This window comes from Macaca nemestrina, chromosome 6, assembly GCF_043159975.1.
Source record: "Macaca nemestrina isolate mMacNem1 chromosome 6, mMacNem.hap1, whole genome shotgun sequence".
Taxonomy (NCBI): Eukaryota; Metazoa; Chordata; class Mammalia; order Primates; family Cercopithecidae; genus Macaca; species Macaca nemestrina.
This window is the reverse complement of record NC_092130.1, coordinates 109,425,626-109,446,033: the sequence shown is the minus strand read 5'-3', so window position 1 is coordinate 109,446,033 and position 20,408 is coordinate 109,425,626. Positions and strand designations below refer to the sequence as shown.

Below are 20,408 nucleotides of genomic sequence, written 5' to 3'. Positions count from 1 at the left end.
CTTATGGCCCTAGGACATAAATCGTTTTGTGTCTAACTTGGTAGATTTCATCCATGTTTTATTTTCCTTAACAGTTTGACTAAATTTACCTCTGATGGTTGTACCAATCAAAATCTTGTTATAAGACAGAGCTGGAAATTCTCTAGCTCTTCTTGTACTAAGTCCTGTTGATCAAGTGATATAATGGATATAAATGTAAGTGTTGCTCTGTGAATTGTTTGTTATGTGTATATTTGGAATTATGCTTCATTGAATTGTCTTGCCTTGCTTCCTTAAAAGGACACTGAAAGGGAAGTGAAAATACTGAACAATGCTGATACTGAATAACAACTATTTTCTTTCACTCTATCTGCTCCTGTGTTTATGTAAATAAAAGTAGAGGAACTGTGACGTTTTAAAATTCCAGACCTCCATCCCCAAAGAAAGCTTTCTAAAGGTCCTCATTGCCAGCATCACACCCACCAAAACGTCTGGCCCTCCTGCGGGACATGTGCGGCCCTCCTTCTCTCATCCATAAGGAGGACGGTTCTGTTGTTGTTTTGAATGAGCCCATCATAAAAGCAGCAGAAACCATGTGACAGTAGCCATGCTCCTGTTTCTGGGTACCCAGAAGGTTGTTTGTAGCCTTCTTGAACACTTGCTTTCTAACCCTTTTGAATTTACAAGAGATAGCACAGCAAATAGGAACCTGCCGTATATTCCATTTGGCTATATTTTGTTTGTTTGTTCATGTTGTCAGCTCACTGCCTAGAATCTAAGGAGACAAGACCATAATAAAGGACAGTGTAGAAGACCTGAAGTTTTAAGCTCCAAATCTCTTAGCTACCAAAATAAATAAATACTACAGAGCTGTTTGTGAGCAAGAGAAAACATCTAGACAGTAAGGCTAAAGTCCTTTTTCCTTCACCCCTACCCTTTCCTCTTTTACATCTAGAGATTTGGAAAATTGCTATAACCATGAATTATTAGGTATGATGTTTTGTTTTATTAGGTTGGAATGAAGTACAGAAACCTAATCCTGAAACCTGGGGGATCTCTGGACGGCATGGACATGCTCCACAATTTCTTGAAACGTGAGCCAAACCAAAAAGCGTTCTTAATGAGTCGAGGCCTGCATGCTTCATGAACTGGGGATCCTTGGTAGCCGTCCATGTCTGGAGAACAAGTCAACATCACCGTGTGTTACTGGCCTGGAAACTGAAGGGAGTTTTACAAGTGAAAATTTAGATTTCTATTGACATCCTTTTGTTTTCTAATTTTAAAAATTATAAAGATGTAAATGGAATTATAAATACTGTGACCTAAGAAAAGACCCACTAGAAAGTAATTGTACTATAAAATTTCATAAAACTGGATTTGATTTCTTTTTATGAAAGTTTCATATGAATGTAACTTGATTTTTTACTATTATAATCTAGATAATATGATATAAGAGGGCTAAGAATTTTAAAATTGAATCATATACATGATATAATTTGATCTTTCTTGTATCTTGAAGTTTTGTACTTGGGATTTCTGGACTGATAAATGAATCATCACATTCTTCTGGTAAATATTTTCTTGGAGCTCTGTGTCAACTTTGATCCTTTGTCTCCCAAGAAGGTGTGACCTCTCCTTTGCCTGCATACCTCAAGGCCAGGGGAATATGCCTCAGTGATGCATTTTTTGTATATCAGGCCGCGAGATTCCCAACTTTCTGCCATACTTAAATTACGTTCCTCCATTTGAGTTTTGTCTTTTCCGTCCGAAGTGCAGTCAAGAGTATCAAAAACTTATGTTTCAATTAGACTGGTCTAATGTATAAGTTTTTGTATCTTGTATTAGAGGATTTCGTAGCTTGTATGAGAGGCTCATTTCCACTTCAGCATACAAGATCATTAGTCTTTTGGCATGTGTGCCAATTAGAATACTAAAGCAAGTCCAAGCACATTTTTCTCTTTTCGTGTTTCTGATAAGTGTTAGGGACTTTGCCTCTTTTGCTTACTACATCCCCAAAAGTGTCAGGTAGACATGTCACAAATGGCTCTGTAGAGAGCCATGGGAAGAGAGAGGAGGTGGATGTGGAACATAAAGGGTTCAGAACCTCCAGAACAGGAATGGGTTTTGGACAGAAGCATTTTAGGACAGCTGCTCCAAAGCCTTATGTGTATGATGAAACTTAACCACAGGGAAGAGACTCTTCAGTAGCCTGTTCCGTCAGGTGATTTTTATTTTAAGTGAACCTTTGGATCTATCTTTAACTCTCTTTATTGTGAGTCTAAATTCCAATTCTGCAGCAGACAGTAAACTCACAGTATTTTTCCTGTAGGAATCTATTCAATAAAGGAAACCAAGACAGGATAATAAAATTTAAAAAAAAAAAACTTTGAATGTACCCTGCCTAGGTCTTCCAGTTGTTTTCCAGTGCATACCTCAGGTATGACTTTGCTAGCCAGAGACAAAATTAGCATCTTTCCATTCTCTAGTCCAAGTGAACTTTGTGCTAAATAAAAAATTATTATACTACATAACAAAATTACAGACAGCAGGAGATGCAAGAGCTAGGAGATTCCTAGATTATATCTGCCAAGCAAATACCTTAAACATCCACCTGAAATCCTACTACCCTCTATTCTGAGATAATTTGACCAGCCCTTCTCTTCCCCACACTCACTCAGTGTCACCCCCGTCTAGTCCCCAAAACTGTTTTTGTGGTCTTTGCAGCCTATAGTAGTTTTCTCACATCTTTCCCCCCACCCCAAGACTTTTCTGTTTTCCAGTTTCAGACAAAAAAAACTCTTCCGCTTTTTCCAGTGTGTCTCCTTAACAGCAACTTTACCATTTGAAATCTTATTTCACACAGAAAAACTAAATTGGTGTGGAAAGGCTGCACACAATAAAGTTATATTATTATCCATGAGAATGAATTCATATTTCTTTCATACTTTAACATTAAAACTGAAATACATGAGAGCAAAAGCACCATAGTGTTCTTTTTATTTAGGGCCTACCTCTAATATTTAAAATCTACCAAAGAACAGTCACAAAATTAAAACTCAGCCCGGGCGCAGTGGCTCACACCTGTAATCCCAGCACCTTGGGAGGCCAAGGCAGGCGGATCACCTGAGGTCAGAAGTTCAAGACCAGCCTGGCCAACATGGTGAAACCCTGTCTCCACAAAAATACAAAAAGCTGGGTATGACGTCTGGTGCCTGTAGTCCCAGCTACTCGCGAGGCTGAGGCAGGAAAATAGCTTGAACCCGGGAGGCAGAGGTTGTAGCGAGCTGAGATCGTGCCATTGTACTCCAGCCTGGACAACAGAGCCAGATTAAGCCTCAGAAAAATTAATACTCAAAAAATTCTCAAGCATAATTCAAAAGAAAGGACTTACTTTTAAAAAATTCTCTAGTGTGATTCAAAAGAAAGGACTTTGTTTTTTTTAATGTGGCCATCCGTCTAGTTGTTCTTTTTTTCCAGCTCAGAGCAGAGAATATCACTGACATACTTGAAATGGTGGATAACTATGGAAATTGTAATTGGACAAATGTACACTTTAGATTTATGGACTGAGCCACATATAATAAGGTCTCTCCAGGTAATTGATCCAGGAGATTTAGGCCTCTTTCGGTTTTTTGTTTTTTTTTTTTACAGGCACTGTTGTGTTGTGAAGGATAAAATCTTAAACATCTTATGCTAATGGATAGTAGGCATGATCCTAAAGGTTTAGTTTTACGATGCTGCAGAGAAGAAAAATGTCTTGACGTTATGCCACGTGATCTAGACTTTGTCCCCCTCTAGTATAAATGTTGCATGTTACCTAAACAACTAAAAATTGCCTTGAAGAGTTATCACCTGAGCTACTTATGCCAAGGTCTTGCCTTTCTAAAGCTAATAAGGTGAGAGGTGGATATCTGTAGCTCTTCGGATGAAAATTGCATTGTGGAAGACACCAAAATTGAGGAAATAGCTCTTCAAAGAAAAATTACTGATATGATCATTGTACTTGTAAATGCCTTAAGTAATAGGCAGTGACTCACTTTTCTACTTTACCATTTTACCTTTAGCCTTTATGTATGAATTATAGGTCTGTGGAGATCCTGCCTCCCCACTAGGCCAGTTTGTTTGCATTTACCATTTATTCATTTTCTATCATACACAGGTGGAACTTTCCATGCGCCAAGGAAATTGCATTAAAATTTACATTAAAATACCATCTTACTTCAGGTTGCTATAACAAAATATAGATTGGGTGGCTTCAAAAGCAGACATTTCTTACAGTTCTGGAAGCTGGGAAGTCCCACAATCCACATGCTGGTAAATTTGGTTCGCGGTGAGGCCCCTCTTCCTCTTTTACTGACCACATCCCCAAAAGTGTCAGGTCGACATGTTACAAATGGCTCTGTAGAGAGCCATGGGAAGAGAGGAGGCAGATGTGGAATATAAAGGTTCAGAAACTTCTGCAGGCAGCAGTGGCAGGGAGCAAGCCCTAGAGTGTCTTTGTTTTACAAGAGCAGGAATCCCATCATGAGAGTTCCATCCTCATGACTTTATCTAAACCCAGTCACCCCCCACAAAGGCCCCACCCCCTAACCCCATCACATTGGCTGTTAGGGCTTCAATGTAGGGAATGGGGCACAAACATTCAGTCCATAACGAATACCGAGTCCTCAAATAGGGTTTAAACATAGTTAACTGAACACCCAAAGAATGTTAAAAGAGAAAATCCATTTTATTTGAATAGATACAGTGACCAAAGCTGCTTCCCTCAAATCAACACATTACAGTTAGATGTCTCCCATCTGAAATTGGATAGCCCATTGAAATTGAACATGCCTTCTCTTATAAATGTGTGGTGAGAATAAAAGCAAGAAAGCAACGAATGTGGGGGCTCACACCTGTAATCCTAACACTTTGGAAGGTTGAGGCAGGAGGATCCTTTGCGCTCAAGAGTTTGAGACCAGGCTGAGCAACATAGACCCTGTCTCTACAAAAACTAAAAAAATTAGCTAGGGATGGTGGCACATGCCTGTAGTCCCAGCTACTTGGAAGGCTGAGGTGGGAGGATTGCTTGAGCCCAAGAAGGTCAAGGCAGCCATGAGCCATAATCACGTCACTGCACTCCAGCCTGGGTGACAGAGACCCTGTCTTAAAAAAAAGTAAAGTACAAGAAAAGAAAAGACAGATACACCTTCAGTTCTTTGAAAAACAGTCAACGTCCAAAAAGTTTATTTTTTGAGTCACCTTTAATAGAGAAATTTCCTACTGGAAACAGATCCACCTAAGTGATTATCTAGTATCAACTGTATCAAGGCAAAAGGTAAAGGTTACAAGATGTAAATATTAGACCAAAATAGCCTTTTTCAACAAACAATAATGCTATAAGTCTGTAACAAAATTTGAAACATTGAGGTAATGTGCACAACCATGCACACACCCCCACACCACACCATGAGTGATTCTTGAGTTTTTATTTGGTTGAATTCACCTTGTAGTTCCCTTTCCCGGGAAAATACAGGTTCAACACATCTAGTCCATGGTGTACATGCAAGGGGAAGGGGTGAACAGGAAATAGGCTCCCTTGTTCGGCTCACATGAGCTGGAACCTGTACTAGCTGCATACTTCATAGACCCCAGAGGCTCGCCTCAATTGTACTCCCGTGATAAAATGTCTCTAGCATTTGTTATGAGAGAAACTGGCTAGAAATAGTTTGTTCATTGAGTCCAGCAAGACACACATTGCTGTTGATATCTTTGTGGCTAAGATGGAGAATGTGACTGGATAATAGTTATCCAGATGGATTCCTAGTGATTGAAACAGTCTGAGATAGTGCATAATGATTAATGTTAAACTGGGGGTAATTTCAAGTCATTTGGCTAAAAATGAAAAAAACCATAAAACTATCAAATTTACAGATAATAGGGCTGGAATTATTAAGTATGATGATGTTATTAATATTTAAAACTATTTTGGCCGGGCGAGGTGGCTCACGCCTGTAATCCCAGCACTTTGGGAGGCCAAGGTGGGTGGATCACCTGAGGTCAGGAGTTCAAGACCAGCTTGGCCAACATGGCAAAACCCCATCTCTACTAAAAAATACAAAAATTAGCCAGGTGTTGTGGTGCATGTCTGTAGTCCCAGCTACTCGGGAGGCTGAGGCAGAAGAATCGCTTGAACCCAGGAGTTGGAGGTTGCAGTGAGCTGACATTATGCCACTTCACTCCAGCCTGGGGAACAAAGTGAAACTCTGTCTCAAATGTAAAAAAAAAATAATATTTAAAATTATTTCAATGTGGAGACAAGCTCAAAATGAAATTAGACACATTCCATTACCCAGGTAAAAGAAGGGGAAGACTGACCTGATAGTATTCAGGAAAAAAGAGTTGGCAGTTTGATTTGGCCAAATTCCGATGTCAGCTCATAGGACAGCACACCTGGGGAGGGGGACGGGAGGTGAGAACTAAGGCTTTTTAAGAGTGTGTTGATAGAAGTATGTGCCCAGATCAAAAGAATAATCCCCCTGAACTCCAGTGTAAGATCAATCACTGTTAGAATATTGTGTTCCTTTCTAGGTATCACATTTTAAGCAGATTTCGGCCAAGTATTACAGTGTTTGCAGAGCAGGAACAAGATGATGATAAATTTGAAAATACTTCTCAAAAGAAATATAAAAAAGAATTAGGGAAGTTCAGTCTGGAGATAATTCAGAAATACAGATGATAATTGTTTTCAAATTCTTGAAGGAAATGGGAGAGAGAATAGGCTAATTCTGTACTGCTTCAGAAATCAAATGGAAACAATTAAATTCCATTAGAGTAATGGTTGGAAAATAGGAGGAGGATTTAGTTCAGCATGAGGAAGCTGTTTCTAATAATTTTTGTTGGCTAAAAATACATTCTGCTGCTGTGAAAAGCCTGTAGCTGCCAGGAGTGTTACAGAGGGCATTCCTCCCTTGAGTTGACATTTGTGCCAAATCGGTTTTGAGGGCTTCTCCAGCTTTTAAGATGTGATAATGATAAGATGATCGTCGGGAAAACATCCCTCAGATGAAATGTTCACCGGCTGGCTCTGAAAACTGGCATTCAGATGATTGTGGCTCCCCCATACTGCAGGAATATTGTTTATGGCTTAAGGTTGCCTCGCTCCTCATCTGTAATCACTGAAAGTTTATCCAGAGGTTAATTACCAGTTTTCTGGTGGGTATCTGGGAACTGAGGATGGGAGACTAACAGTTGTATATGACCATAATAAAGCAAAAGACTGTTATAGAATGAGTAAAAGTTCATTTTCTTCCCTTACAGAATTTACATTTACTTTCTGTCCATTCCACTCACTACTGTCTTCATCACACACACAGAGGCAAACATCTGATTCAGATACCCAGGGTGTCATGCATGCACTCCAGCATATTGTGATCTCTTCGAGGCTTGTTTCTGTCCCCTGTCCTCCACAGTCCTGGATTGCTAATGAATAGTTCATACATGTGTGTTAAATAAATATACCTTCTTTAAAATTATCTTTTGTTACAAAGATGCCTTTTTCTATGATAACTGCAAAATGCCTAATTTGTAAATAAACCTAAACTATACGGATAAGTTATTTCTACACCTGCGGGGGGCAGATTTCTACATGAGAGTCCTTTTCCTTAGTGTGCTGAGAGTTTCTGCATGAGGTAGATGAAAGAAACATGTTTTTTGGGGAAAAAAAAAAATTGGCAATGGAGAACGTTTCTAAAGCTTTCTCAGCTTCTCCCTATGATTATGTATTGAAACCTAGGAATTTGTTAATCTGGAATCTCTGGTTTTCTTGGGGGGTCTATGAAAAGGGCAGAGCAAGCAGATGTCCCATGATTGCCCTGAAATTATATGAGATATGTTCGTGTGCATGGATACATGCATTTTTCTACGGATAGAGTCCTTAGCTTTAATCAGAACAAATTAAGAACTGTCTTTAAAAATATGCTTTCAGACGTTTGTTTTTGAATTCATTTCAAAGACTCTAACCTGCCCGTTATGTGTCAAGCACTGTGCTTGGCAATGAGGATACAAAAAGCCACCCCAGAACCGGAGCTGCTCACAGTGGAGTAGAGAAGGCAAAGAAGTTCATAATTTATTGGGATAAACTATAATAGAAAAGCATGTATCCAAAGCTTTTCTGTGTCTTCCCCTCAACCCTGATTGACTCCACTATACAATTTGACTGTTGTGCCACAAAATTTTACATAGTTACCACGCCACCTGCCACCACAGGCTTCTATCCTTTTTGGTTTTTGTTCTTTGTTCTTTGGTTTTTTTTTTTGTTTTTTTGTTTTTTTTGTTTTTTTGAGACAGAGTCTCGCTCGGTCACCCAGGCTGGAGTGCAGTGGCGCGATCTCGGCTCACTGCAAGCTCCGCCTCCCGGGTTCACGCCATTCTCCTGCCTCAGCCTCCCGAGTAGCTGGGCCTACAGCCACCCAGCTATTTTTTTGTATTTTTAGTAGAGACGGAGTTTCATCGTGTTAGCCAGGATGGTCTCGCTTTCCTGACCTCGTGATCCGCCCGCCTCGGCCTCCCAAAGTGCTGGGATTACAGGCGTGAGCCACCGCGCCCGGCCCACAGGCTTCTATTTTTAACAAAATGATTGCTTTTCTCTTTTCAGCATTTCAGGAGTGGGACTAAATGGTGTTCTGTATCTGGTATATCCAGGAGTTTCTTAGAGCTGGTGGTTAAAGGGCTTATAAACAAGAGATGAAAATGTTCACTGTTGCCATTTTTGTGCAAGTGGTTGTAAATTGATAGCCATTAGAAGAATGATATGGGACCCCTTTTGAGCTGATACTTATTAGATAGCCAAGAGGCATTGGTACATCCTATAAATCTAGAAAACAGATTGTTAAAATAATCACTGAGTTGTTTAGAGATGGTCCAGAATTAGTCAAGATTTCTTACTTTCTGTTCCCAGCAACTTTTTTTGAGATGAGATCTTCCCATGTTGCCCAGGCTGATCTGGAATTCCCGGGCTCAAGGGATTCTCCCACCTCAGCCTCCCAAAGTGCTGGGATTACTGGTGTGAGCCACTGTGCACGGCCCCATCAGTGTTAATAATTTCCATTACCACCAGTAAGAGCCGAAGAAAAGCACCCTAGCACTTCAACCTCTTACTGCCTATTATCTATGACTTCTTTATGTAGGGATAGAAACTGATTAAACATATCAATGAAAGACTAAAGAAACCCCGGGGCTCCAAGGTTCAAACAAAGACTGGGGCTGGACTTTAAACTTACACTCCATTTCCTTCTGTTTCTTTAAATAATCATCTGCTTCTCAGAAATCCCTGTTTTTGTCTATCAGACCTACATATTTTATTTTCTTGTATTTTACTTATTCATGTAATTATCTAAATTTTTGATGAGATAATACATTTGATGAGAGAAAGCGGTAGCAGTGATTCCAGACAGGAATTTTCTTTCTCTTTTAATGATTGGATGGATAGGTCTTAAAAGGAATGTAAGACTTTATTCCGGAACAAAGCAGTCATCAGTCCCTTTGTATTTGGGGCAAAGTGGGGAAAACCGAAAGATCCATTTTGTCCTCCCTGTTCCAAATCAGATGCCTTTCTATGGTCTTCAACATTTGTGTGACTGACAAGTGGGACTTCTGTTGTAATTCACAATGCAATCACTGTTCTAAACATGCACATGGCCCACTCTGTCTCAGCTTCAATTATAAAATCTTCAGCCAGAGGCTATTATCCTCTGTTTTGTTCAGTCAGCGAGATAGCCAGTGAATTTCCAACTGAGATCAGGTGGCAGGAGAACAATTTCTCACACTTCATCTATCAAGCCCTTATAGACCCCAGTATATTTCCTCCATTGGAGGGTCCTGATAGGGAAGTTTTTCTGAAGTCATTTGGGAAGGTGTCCTAACATTGCATTTGCCTTCCTAATTCCACCTTAGAAGAAGGCAAGGAAATAATAGCTTAAGAAACTGTAAATTCACAGAGCTCCATCCTCCTGTTTCGTTATTTTCATGTCACTAATTTTTTAGTAGATAAGCTACATCCCATGGTCTACCCAGCCATGTGAAGCATCTCTTCCTCTCCTGCCCACCCTTCCTTTCTCCCCAAAGTCCAATTAAATACATTGAAGATTCTGGGCAAATCTCTCCAAATCCCAGCAGGAACACAACAGAAGTCTGAGGCAAAAAACATAGTTAGTGAGGCCATGGACAACAAATCTAGGTGCTTTTTAATTTGGGAATGAGGGATTGGAGGCTTTTCTGTGAAACACCCTACTTTTAAATTACAGTCAGTGTCCTAATGCCTGCAGGCTAAATGAGAGGTTTGGAAGGATTAGGGTAAGAGTAGACTATATACAACCACTTCTACAAGTAAATGCCTTTTAATTTTTTTCTAAGATAAATATTGCAGGAAGAGTAAATGCCTTTTTAAAATGGCTGTGCAAGCTAGGCATGGTGGTACATTCCTATAGTCCTAGCTCTTCAGAAGGCTGCGGCAGAGGGATAGCTTGATCCCAGGAATCAGAGGCTGTAATGAGCTATGATTGTACCACTGCACTCCAGCCTGGGTGACAGAGTGAGACACTGTCTCTTTAAAAAAAAAAAAAAGTGGGGGCCAGGAATGGTGGCTCAAGTCTGTAATCCCAGCAAATTGGGAGGCTGAGGTGAGGGGATGGCTTGAGCCCAGGAGTTTGAGACCAGCCTGGGCAACATAGTGAGACCCCTTCCCTGCAAAAAAATTTTTAAAATTAGCCTGCTGTGGTGGCATACACCTGTGGTTCCAGCTACTCAGGAGGCTAAGGTGGGAGGATACTTTGAGCCTGGGAAGTCAAGCCTGCAGTGAGCTGTGAGTAATTGCACCACTGCGCTCCAGCCTGGGTGACAGAGTGAAGCCTTGTCTCAAAAAAATGAATGAATGAATGAATGAATGAATGAATGAATGAATGAATGAATGTCTGCAGAATCCAGAAGAGCTCTACGGAAGATTTGGCATCTTTCAAAACTCATTGACTAAATTATAAGTATAATTATGAACTTGTTCCAGGAAAGCCAAACTGCTATCCAGTTGGCTTTTATCTTCTGAAGTTCAAGTTATTGGGGAGGTGGGGGAAAAGCCAGTTAAAGTGAACTTGTTTTATAAGGGTGGTGCGTATTTGTGCATACAAAAACCTGATTAATTCCTCTCTCTACCTAGTAAGTTTCTTAATACCCTATCAGAATTCAGCTGGAGCATTAGTACAGCAACACACTGTTTTCTCTGGTGCCAGTAGACAAAATGTCAGAACGCCTGCTGCATTCCTCTGGGATAATAGAAATGAAGTCATTACATTAGAAAGTGGATCATGTGCCCAGGATACACTTTCTCTCATCCTGAACCCAGTGACTCTTTCCCAGGTTAAAGTCAATGATCTGGTGGCAGATGCAGTGCTAGTAGCCAGAAGAGGGTGAGACAGAAGAGCCACTTAAGGAACATTGAGGTTTTATGATATTTGAGATGGCAATGACAGGTTGGTGTGGTGGCCGAAGTGCAGATGTGTCTATCAGAAGGTGAACACTGAGAGGGAAGAAGTGTTACGACAGAGAGCCAAGAACTTGATTGCTGGCAAGTGCTGGCTTGAACAAGGGCAATTGCTGGAATCTAAGAGGGGTGCTAATATTCAAGAGAAGAAGGTGTCCAGTTTCAGGGCTTGATTAGCAAACAATTGTTTTGTAATTCAAGGTGACTAGGAGTTTTACTTTTCAAAAGTACTGTAAGAGATTGTCTAACCTCCTCCAAAGGATTTTCAGGACTTGTTAACCATGAATAATAAAAGATATGAGTTCATGGCCAGGTGTGGCAGCTCACACCTGTAATCCTAGCTCTTTGGGAGGCTGAGGCAGGTGGATCACTTCTGCCCAGGAGTTCAAGACCAGCCTAGGCAATATGGTGAAACCTCGGCTCTACTAAAAATACGAGAATTAGCCAAGTGTGGCGGCACGTGCCTGTAGTCCCAGCTACTTGGGAGGCTGAGTTGGGAGGATCACCTGGGCTTTGGAGGTCAAGGCTGCAATAAGGCAAGATTGTACCACTGCACTCCAGCCTGAGCAATGACAGTGAGACCCTGTCTCAAAAAAATAAAATAAAATAAAAGGCATCAGTTCAAAGAAAACTCCTTAAAACTACCTTATTACCTCGTATGTATAAAAACTTTCGTAGTCATGTTTTAATGCAACATTACCAAAGTTGACCTTTATTGTGCCTGTCAGAAAAATCTGGCTGTTTTCTTGAGTTCCTAAAGGAAGAAGTAATAGGAGCTGTTTGACAGACTTGACAACAGTTTCTAACATTTCTAAACAGCCCAATCAATAATCAAAAGGACAGGCAGGGCTTGGCAACTCACGCCTGTAATCCCAGCACTTTCATAGGCTGAAGTGGGCCAATCGCTTGAGCTCAGGAGTTTGAGACCAGCCTGGGCAACATGGTGAAACCCCTGTCTCTGCATAATATACAAAAATTAGCTGGGCATGGTGGTGCATGCCTGTAGTCCCAGCCACTTGAGCCTGAGAGGTAGAGGCTGCAGGGAGTAATGATGGCACCACTGCTCTCCAGGCTTAGCGAGTGAGTGAGATCCTGTCTCAAAAACAAAAGGACAAAACAAAAACCACAGAAGGACAAATTGTTTGGCTCAACCCTCTAGAAACCATACAATATAAGTAACTCTCCCCAGTGAATTGGTTCTGGCTTAAATCTTGGAAATAATCATTTTTATCATTATTTTTATCATTTTTATCTTGAATATTTGTTTTCACAATTCTCACTCTCTTCCTCCATCCTTTTATACACATTCTCACACCACATTCTTAAGCAAAGAAAATATACTTTCAAACTAAGCGTTTCTTTTGATGCTAAGACACTTAAAAGATAACACCGGGGAAAGCAAAAGAAAGAAATGCTTATTCCTTTCCCATCTGGATTTTACAAAGCAAACCGCAAGAGAAAACAGTACAAACTCAGTCAGTATGCATTTTATTTCCTCCTGCCGCTCTCTCTCTGCTTGGGATTAAATGTTCCTCTAGTCCTCAACCGAAATGGAAATATGATCACGTTTGTTTATTGTGTTGTCTTTGTATTTCCTAGGTCAATAGGGGCAAATTTTGATTTACTGATGTAGCTTCTATCCCCAAACACAGAGAAATTCTTCAGGGAGCTTGCTGTAAGCATATCCAAGTGCAGCTGAATCTCACAGGTAGACATTCTATAAAAATAGAGTAGCACTTTAAGATGCAAAAGTGGCATCATTCAGTAGTGCCATCTCTGCACTCCAGGTGCAAGTCCAAGGATTCTACTAAACAGGGTTGCCAAATACTAATTACACTAATTGGTTATCAATGCTGTTCTTAAATATTATGATCCTGGGGTTTCTACAATGAGAAGAAAAGGGGATGCCTTCCCTTCCCCATATGAAATGCATAAATTCTATTATATACTCTCAAATCAGCAAGAAATTACCAAGAAAAAAATTACCTTGTCTCAAATAACAAATTGGAGAGAAAATGACCAGTATCTGTATATATGTATTTATTTCCTTTTATCTTGTCTTTTCTTTATGTCCAAAACATAATAAACTTTTTAAAAAACAGGCTAACATACCAAGATGAAGAGATTCATTATAGCCACTATGATTTTCAATGATAAAAGAAAGAAAGAAAAAATTTCAATACACTAAAATGGGATAAGCTCAACAGACTAGAGAGTTTCAAATGCATAGGAAAAGGAAATAAAAAGAGATAAAAGAAATTATAATATTTCTGAAGCCAGCAATGTGGTTCTGCTTCACACCCATGTGACTGGCAGCAATCTAGCTACTAAGGCTGAAGATGAGTACACCCAGTAGTTCCACTCCAAGATATGGACCGCCAAACAAACTTCTACATGGACACCATGAGGGATCTACTACAATGTTCACAGTAGCTTTGTTTACAATGGCAAAGCATTGAAAACCACCAAAGCATCTATCAGCAGAAGAGTGGATAATGTTTATTTGAACAATGGGCTGCATTGTAATTAGGATGAGGGAACTACAGCTCCATGTGTCAATGTAGATACAACTCAAGAGCAGTGTTACAATGCCATTGCGGAAGGGTTCATTCAGATTACCCTATATATAAGTTAAAATATATATATGTAATATATATATTCAAAATAATGATGTATCTTTGGTGGAGCTATACATGCTAGTATAAAAACATCCACATGAAAATGGATAATAAATTCAAGGCTTCCTCTGATGAGGGAGAAAGGAGAATAGGATTCAGAAGAGATATACAGGGAACTGAAACTACAACTACAATAAATGTTTTTATTTAAAAACCCAATGCAAGGCCAGGTGCAGTGGCTCAGGCCTGTAATCCCAGCAGTTTTGGAAGGCCGAGGCAGGCAGAACACTTGAGGTCAGGAGTTCTAGACCAGCCTGGCCAACATGGTGAAACCCCATGTCTACTAAAAGTCCAAAACTTAGCCACGTGTGGTAGTGGGTGCCTGTAATCCCAGCTATTCGAGGCTGAGCACAAGAATAGCTGGAACCTAGAAGGCAGAGGTTGCAGTGAGTCTAAATTGCACCACCACACTCCAGCCTGGGTAACACAGCAATACTTCATCCAAAAACAAAACAAAAACAAAACAAAACAAAACAAAAAAGTCAGTATGTTAAAGATTTCTTTAAGTTTTTTTTTATTGATCCCTTTAATCATATCTTTAAAAATGCTTCTGAGTGATTTGTCAGAACGTGTCTTTCGAAGCACATTTTTTTTTTAACCAGAAATCCATCTAACTTCTATCATGCAAAATCCAGGCATATGAGATTCCCACATAGAGTTGTTTCTAAAGATCACCCCTTGGATGCCCCCCATAAAACCCAAAAATGAGCATCCTGATCTGCTGAAAATCTAAAATAATTGAAGTCATTATACAAGAAGCATAGAAGTTAGGTGGCCTGCCTCCTGCCATCTTGGTTATTCTGAACCACCTTTCCTTGCTTTGGACATCAGTGCTTGGAGCAGAGGGAGATCCCTGGGCTTAGCCTCAAGAGTTGGGTTAGACTCTGACTGCTCCTTCCCAGGTTGTAGTGCTCAATTAGCATTCATTACCATTCATTATCATTCCCTTTTTCCTCCTTCCTAACAGAGCCTTAATTTTCTTTCTTTTTTTTCTTTTAATTTTTTTTCTTTTCTTTTCTTTTCTTTTTTTTTTTTTTTTTTTTTTTTTTTGAGACAGAATCTCGCTCTGTTACCCAGGCTGGAGTGCAGTGGCACAATCTCCGCTCACTACAACCTCCGCCTCCCAGGTTCAAGCGATTCTCCTGCCTCGTCTCCTGAGCAGCTGGAACTGCAGCTGGAACTGCAGCAGCTGGAACCATGCCTGGCTAATTTTTGTATTTTTTGATAGAGATGTGGCTTCACCATGTTGGCCAGGCTGATCTCAAACTACTGACCTCAAGTGATCCACTCGCCTTGGCCTCCCAAAATGCTGGGATTATAGACATGAGCCACCACGCCTGGTCAAGAGCCTTTATTTTCATTAAGTATCCTGAGTCATCTAAGGATAATTTCATGCCTCTTGCCAATAATTGATTCAGGAATAGGTATGTGAATTAATCGAGGCCAGTGATAGGTGAGGAGAAGTTTGCTAAGGACTTTTGAGGAAAGTTTCCTAGTTTTCACGAAAAAGCTACAGAAAGAAACAGTCTCTTCCTCTGGCATTATTGTGTACAGATTTGAGACCCAGAATTGCAGCAGCCATTTAACTACAAGGCTGAAGACTAAGCCAACCCTTGATGAAGGGTAGAGCCAAGAGAATTGCAGAGAAACAGTCAGCGCAGCTAGGTATGTCAACCCTGAAGACCACCTCACCTCTGAAGGTTCACACAAGTGAGCCAATATCTTTCTGTATTGTTTAAACCAGTTAAGATAGATTTTTGTTGCCTGTGGCCAAAGACATTCTGACTGATACACGCATACATGATTCAGCTTCTGCAGTTGTCGGCAGGGATATTAATTTCTGCCTTGCTAGTTCCCTCAGTGGTTTTGGAAAGCAAAATGATTCAATGCATTTGAATGTGCTTTGTAAACTATAAATTGCTATTCAAGGACAAGCTGTTACTATTAGTAATAATTTTGCTACTAAGTCTTAGGTACCAATTTTATGTCTTTCTTTTTCATTTTTCTTTTTTTAGAGACAGGGTCTTGCTCTGGGTTTTTTTGTTTGTTTTGTTTTTTTGTTGTTGTTTTGCTTTGTTTTGTTTTGAGACGAAGTCTCGCTCTTGTCTCGCAGGCTGGAATGCGATGGCACGATCTCAGCTCACTGCAACCTCCACCTCCTGGGTTCAAGCGATTCTCCTGCCTCAGCTTTCTGTGTAGCTAGGATTACAGGGGCCTGCCACCACGCACGGCTAATTTTTGTATTTTTAGTGGAGATGGGGTTTCACCATGTTGACCAGGCTGGTCTCAAACTCCTGACCTCAGGTGATCCGCCCACCTTGGCCTCTGAAAGTGCTGGGATTACAGGCATCAGCCACCACTCCTGGCTGAGACAGGGTCTTGCTCTGTTGCCCAGGCTGGAGTACAGTGACAAAGTAAAAGTTGACCACAGCCTTGAACTCCTGAGCTCAAGCAATCCTGCCTCGGCCTTACAAAGTGCTGGGATTACAGGCATGAGCCATTGTGCCTGCCAGATACAAATTTTAATTTACTATATAAATTGTATGTCTTAGAATGTATTTAACTCATTTATTTTAAATTGATACTTCCAGTGACCTTATGAGCACTTGTAGATCATTATTTTAAATCATATAAAGCAGTTATATATTTATAGTATCTGTTGAGGCTATTTTCAGCAATTATTTTTTATATAAGGGCCCTAAGGCCTTTTGAATAGCCATTATGTTAAAGGGGTTAAAAAATGTCCACAAAAAAGGGTCTTCTTACCTAAAAACTGATCATTAGAATATCCTCTGTGTCAGTGTCTACATTTGTAAAGAGGGTTGTCATAAAAATTAAGGGAGACAGTACATGTGAGGTACTCACAGCAGGACCTGCAACATAGTTACCAGCAGAATAATAACAGTTCAACCTAGCACTGACTATGTTTCAGGGATGTTCTAAGAACTTCACACTTATCAACTGGTGCTGCAGAACTGTATTCTTGTTCTATTGCATTTTTTATTTTTAAAATAGCTTTATTGCTTAAGGAAAAATGTCACATTTTTATTATTTAGACAAGATTGGGTATGCTCAAGGTATTATGGCCGTAAACACATTTTTATTATTTAAAAAGTTCAAACACAGAAAAGTATGAAGATGAAATGAAAGTCACCCCTTTATTATATGTATGCTGGATAAGCAACCAGGCCTTTCTGTTTAATAAGGCAGGTACACATATGTACACACACATATACACACAAGTATATATGTGCACTTATGGTGTATATGTGTGTGTATATATATATACACACTTATGCATACATAAGTTATTTCCATATGTACTATATACATGTCTATTTTTAGTCGGACTAAAGGAAAAACTGGCATTATTTTTAAAATTATAGTTGATTCCACATCCTAGGGGATAAAAGAAGCCAGATTTTTCATTATTGTTTGTTATATTGCTTGTAAGTGGGTAGGGTCTAGTTAGGCAGCAGATACTTAAATACATATTTACTTAAATAACATCATAGTATCTTTTTAAATGCTCTTAATTTTTTTTAATTTAAAGTAGCCCTTTAGTCACGTAACACATTGCTATGATTTTTTATATCATAGTTACTTACTCAACCCAATTTCTCTTGTTTATTTTTCTCCCTAACAGCTGCCTTTTTTCTTTAAAAAAAAAAAATTTTTTTTTGAGACAAGGTCTCACTCCATCCCCAGGCTAAAATGCAGTGATGTGATCATGGCTCACTACAATCTCAAACTCCTGGGCTCAAGTGATCCTCACAGCCTCCTGAGTAGCTGGGATTATATGCATGCACCACCATGCCTGGCTAATTTTTTCTTATTTTGTACAGACAGGTTCTCCCATGGAATCAACCTAAATGTCCATCAACAGTAAACTGGATAAAGAAAATGTGGTACATATACACCATGAAATACTATGCAGCCATATAAAAGGACACAATTGTGCCCTTTGCAGCAACATAGATGGAGCTGGAGGACATTATCCTAAGCAAACCAACACAAGAACAGAAAACCAAATACTGCATGTTCTCACTTACAACTGGGAGCTAAACAATGAGAACATAGGGTTAGTAGGAGGGGAACAACAGACACTGGGGCCTACTTGAGGATGGAGGCTGGGAGGAGGGAAAGGATCAGAAAAAAATACCTATTAGTACTATGCCTATTACCCAGGTGACAAAATTGTCTGTACACCAAACCCCATGACACTCAGTTTACCTATATAACGAACCTAAACATATACCCCTGAACCTAAAATAAAAGTAAAAAAGGGCCAGGCATGGTGGCTCATGCCTGTAATCCCAGCACTTTGGGAGGTTGAGGCTGGCGGATCACCTGAGGTCAGGAGTTTGAGACCAGCCTGGCCAACATGGTAAAACCCCATCTCTACTAAAAATAAAAAAAAATACAAAAATTAGCTGGACGTGGTGGTGGGCCCCTTTAATCCCAGCTACTCAGGAGGCTGAGGCTGGAGAATCCCTTGAACCTGGGAGATGGAGGTTGCAGTAAGCCAAGATCATGCCATTGCACTCCAGTCTGGGTGACAGAGTGAGACTTCGTCTCAAAAAAAAAAAAAAAAAAAAAAAAAAAGGGTAAAAAGAAGAGAGAGAGAGATTGAGAGAGAGAGAGTCTCTGCCTAGGCTGGTCTCGAACTCCTGGGCTCAAAAGATCCTCCTGCCTTGGCCTCTGAGAGTGCTGGGATTACAGACATAAGCCACACACCCAGCCTCTTTTTAAAAGTTTCTGATCGTGGTAAAAACTCATAACAAAATTGACCATCTTAATAATTTTTTAGTGTGTAGTTCAGTAGTGCTAAGTATATTCACATAGTTACTCAGTAGATTAATAGAAGTTTTTCATCTTGCAAAACTGAAACTGTATACTGACCAAACAATCCCCTTTCCCTCCTCCCTCCAGGCCCTGGTAACCATCATTCTACTTCCTGTTTCTATGAATTTGCAGCAGTCATATATTTTATAAGTCAGCTTATATTCTCCAGCACCTAGTATAGTCATGCTCCATAAATACTTGTTAAGTGATGAATGAATCTGTATTTGAGCTATACACAAACAAATGAAACAAGAGGAAAGTCACACAGCCTCATTTGTACTAAGGAATCAATACCCACTGTCTTAGGCCATTCTTGCCATTGCTATAAAGAAACACCTGAGGCTGAGTAATTTATAAAGAAAAGGAGTTTAATTGGCTTATGGTTCTGCAGGCTTACAAGCGTGGTGCCAGCATCTGCTCAGCTTCTGGGGAAGCTCAGGAAGCTTTTACTCATGGTGGAAGTTGAAGAGGGAGCAAGGACATCACATGGTAAAAGCAGGAGCAAGAAAGAGAGTCAGGGGGAGGTGCCACACACTTTTAAATGACCAGATCTTGGGAGAGCTTACTCACTATCACAAAGACTGCACCATGGGGATGGTGCTAAGCCATTCATGAGAAATCCACTCCCATGATCTAATAACCTCCCAACAGGTCTTTCCTCCAACATTGGGGATTACAATTCAACATGAGATTTAAGAGGGACACATATTCCAACTATATCATTCTATCCTTATCCCCTCAAATCTCATTTACCTCTCACATTGCAAAATACAATCATGCCTTCCCAACAGTCTCCAAAGGTCTTAAATCATTCTAGTGTTAACCAAAAAATCCAAAGTCTAAAAAGTCTCATCTGAGACAAGGCAAGTCCCTTCCACCTATGAAGCTGTAAAATCAAAAACAAGTTATTTACTTCCAGGATACAATGGGAGTATAGGTATTGGGTAAATGTTTCCATTCCAAAAGGGAAAAATTGGCCAAAAGAAAGAGGCTACAGGCCCCATGCAAATCTGAAACCCAGTAGGGCAGTCAATAAATCTTAAAGTTTCAAAATAATCTCCTTTGACTACCTGTCTCTCCAGGACACACTGGTGCAAGGAGTGGTCTCCCAAGGCTTTGGGCAGATCCACCCCTGTGGCTTTGCCCAATTCAACTGCTGTGGCTAATCTCACAGGTTGGAGTTGAGTGTCTGCAGCTTTTCCAGGTTCAGGGTACAAGCTTCCTGTGGATCTACCATTCTGGGATCTGGAGGATGGTGGCCCCCTGCCCACAGTTCCATTAGCAGTGCCCCAGTGGCAATTCTATGTGGAGCCTCCAACCCCACATTTTCCCCCCCCACACTGCTCTACTAGAGGTTCTCTGTGAGGTCCCCACCCATGCAGCAGGCTTCCACC

The 20,408-nt window shown here is 40.2% G+C and overlaps 1 protein-coding gene across 4 annotated transcripts in view; it reads left to right on the top strand.

The window, feature by feature from the left end:
• LOC105499489 (neurolysin) overlaps positions 1 to 7,493 on the top strand; it is a 103,845-nt gene extending 96,352 nt beyond the window's left edge. For all 4 annotated transcript variants that reach the window (XM_011772076.2, XM_011772078.3, XM_071098859.1 and 1 more), the window contains one exon: positions 992 to 7,493. In XM_011772076.2, the coding sequence (XP_011770378.1) occupies positions 992 to 1,126 (135 nt within the window). In that variant the 3' untranslated portion in view covers positions 1,127 to 7,493. The remainder of the gene's footprint in view (positions 1 to 991) is intronic.
• Positions 7,494 to 20,408: the final 12,915 nt, after the last annotated feature.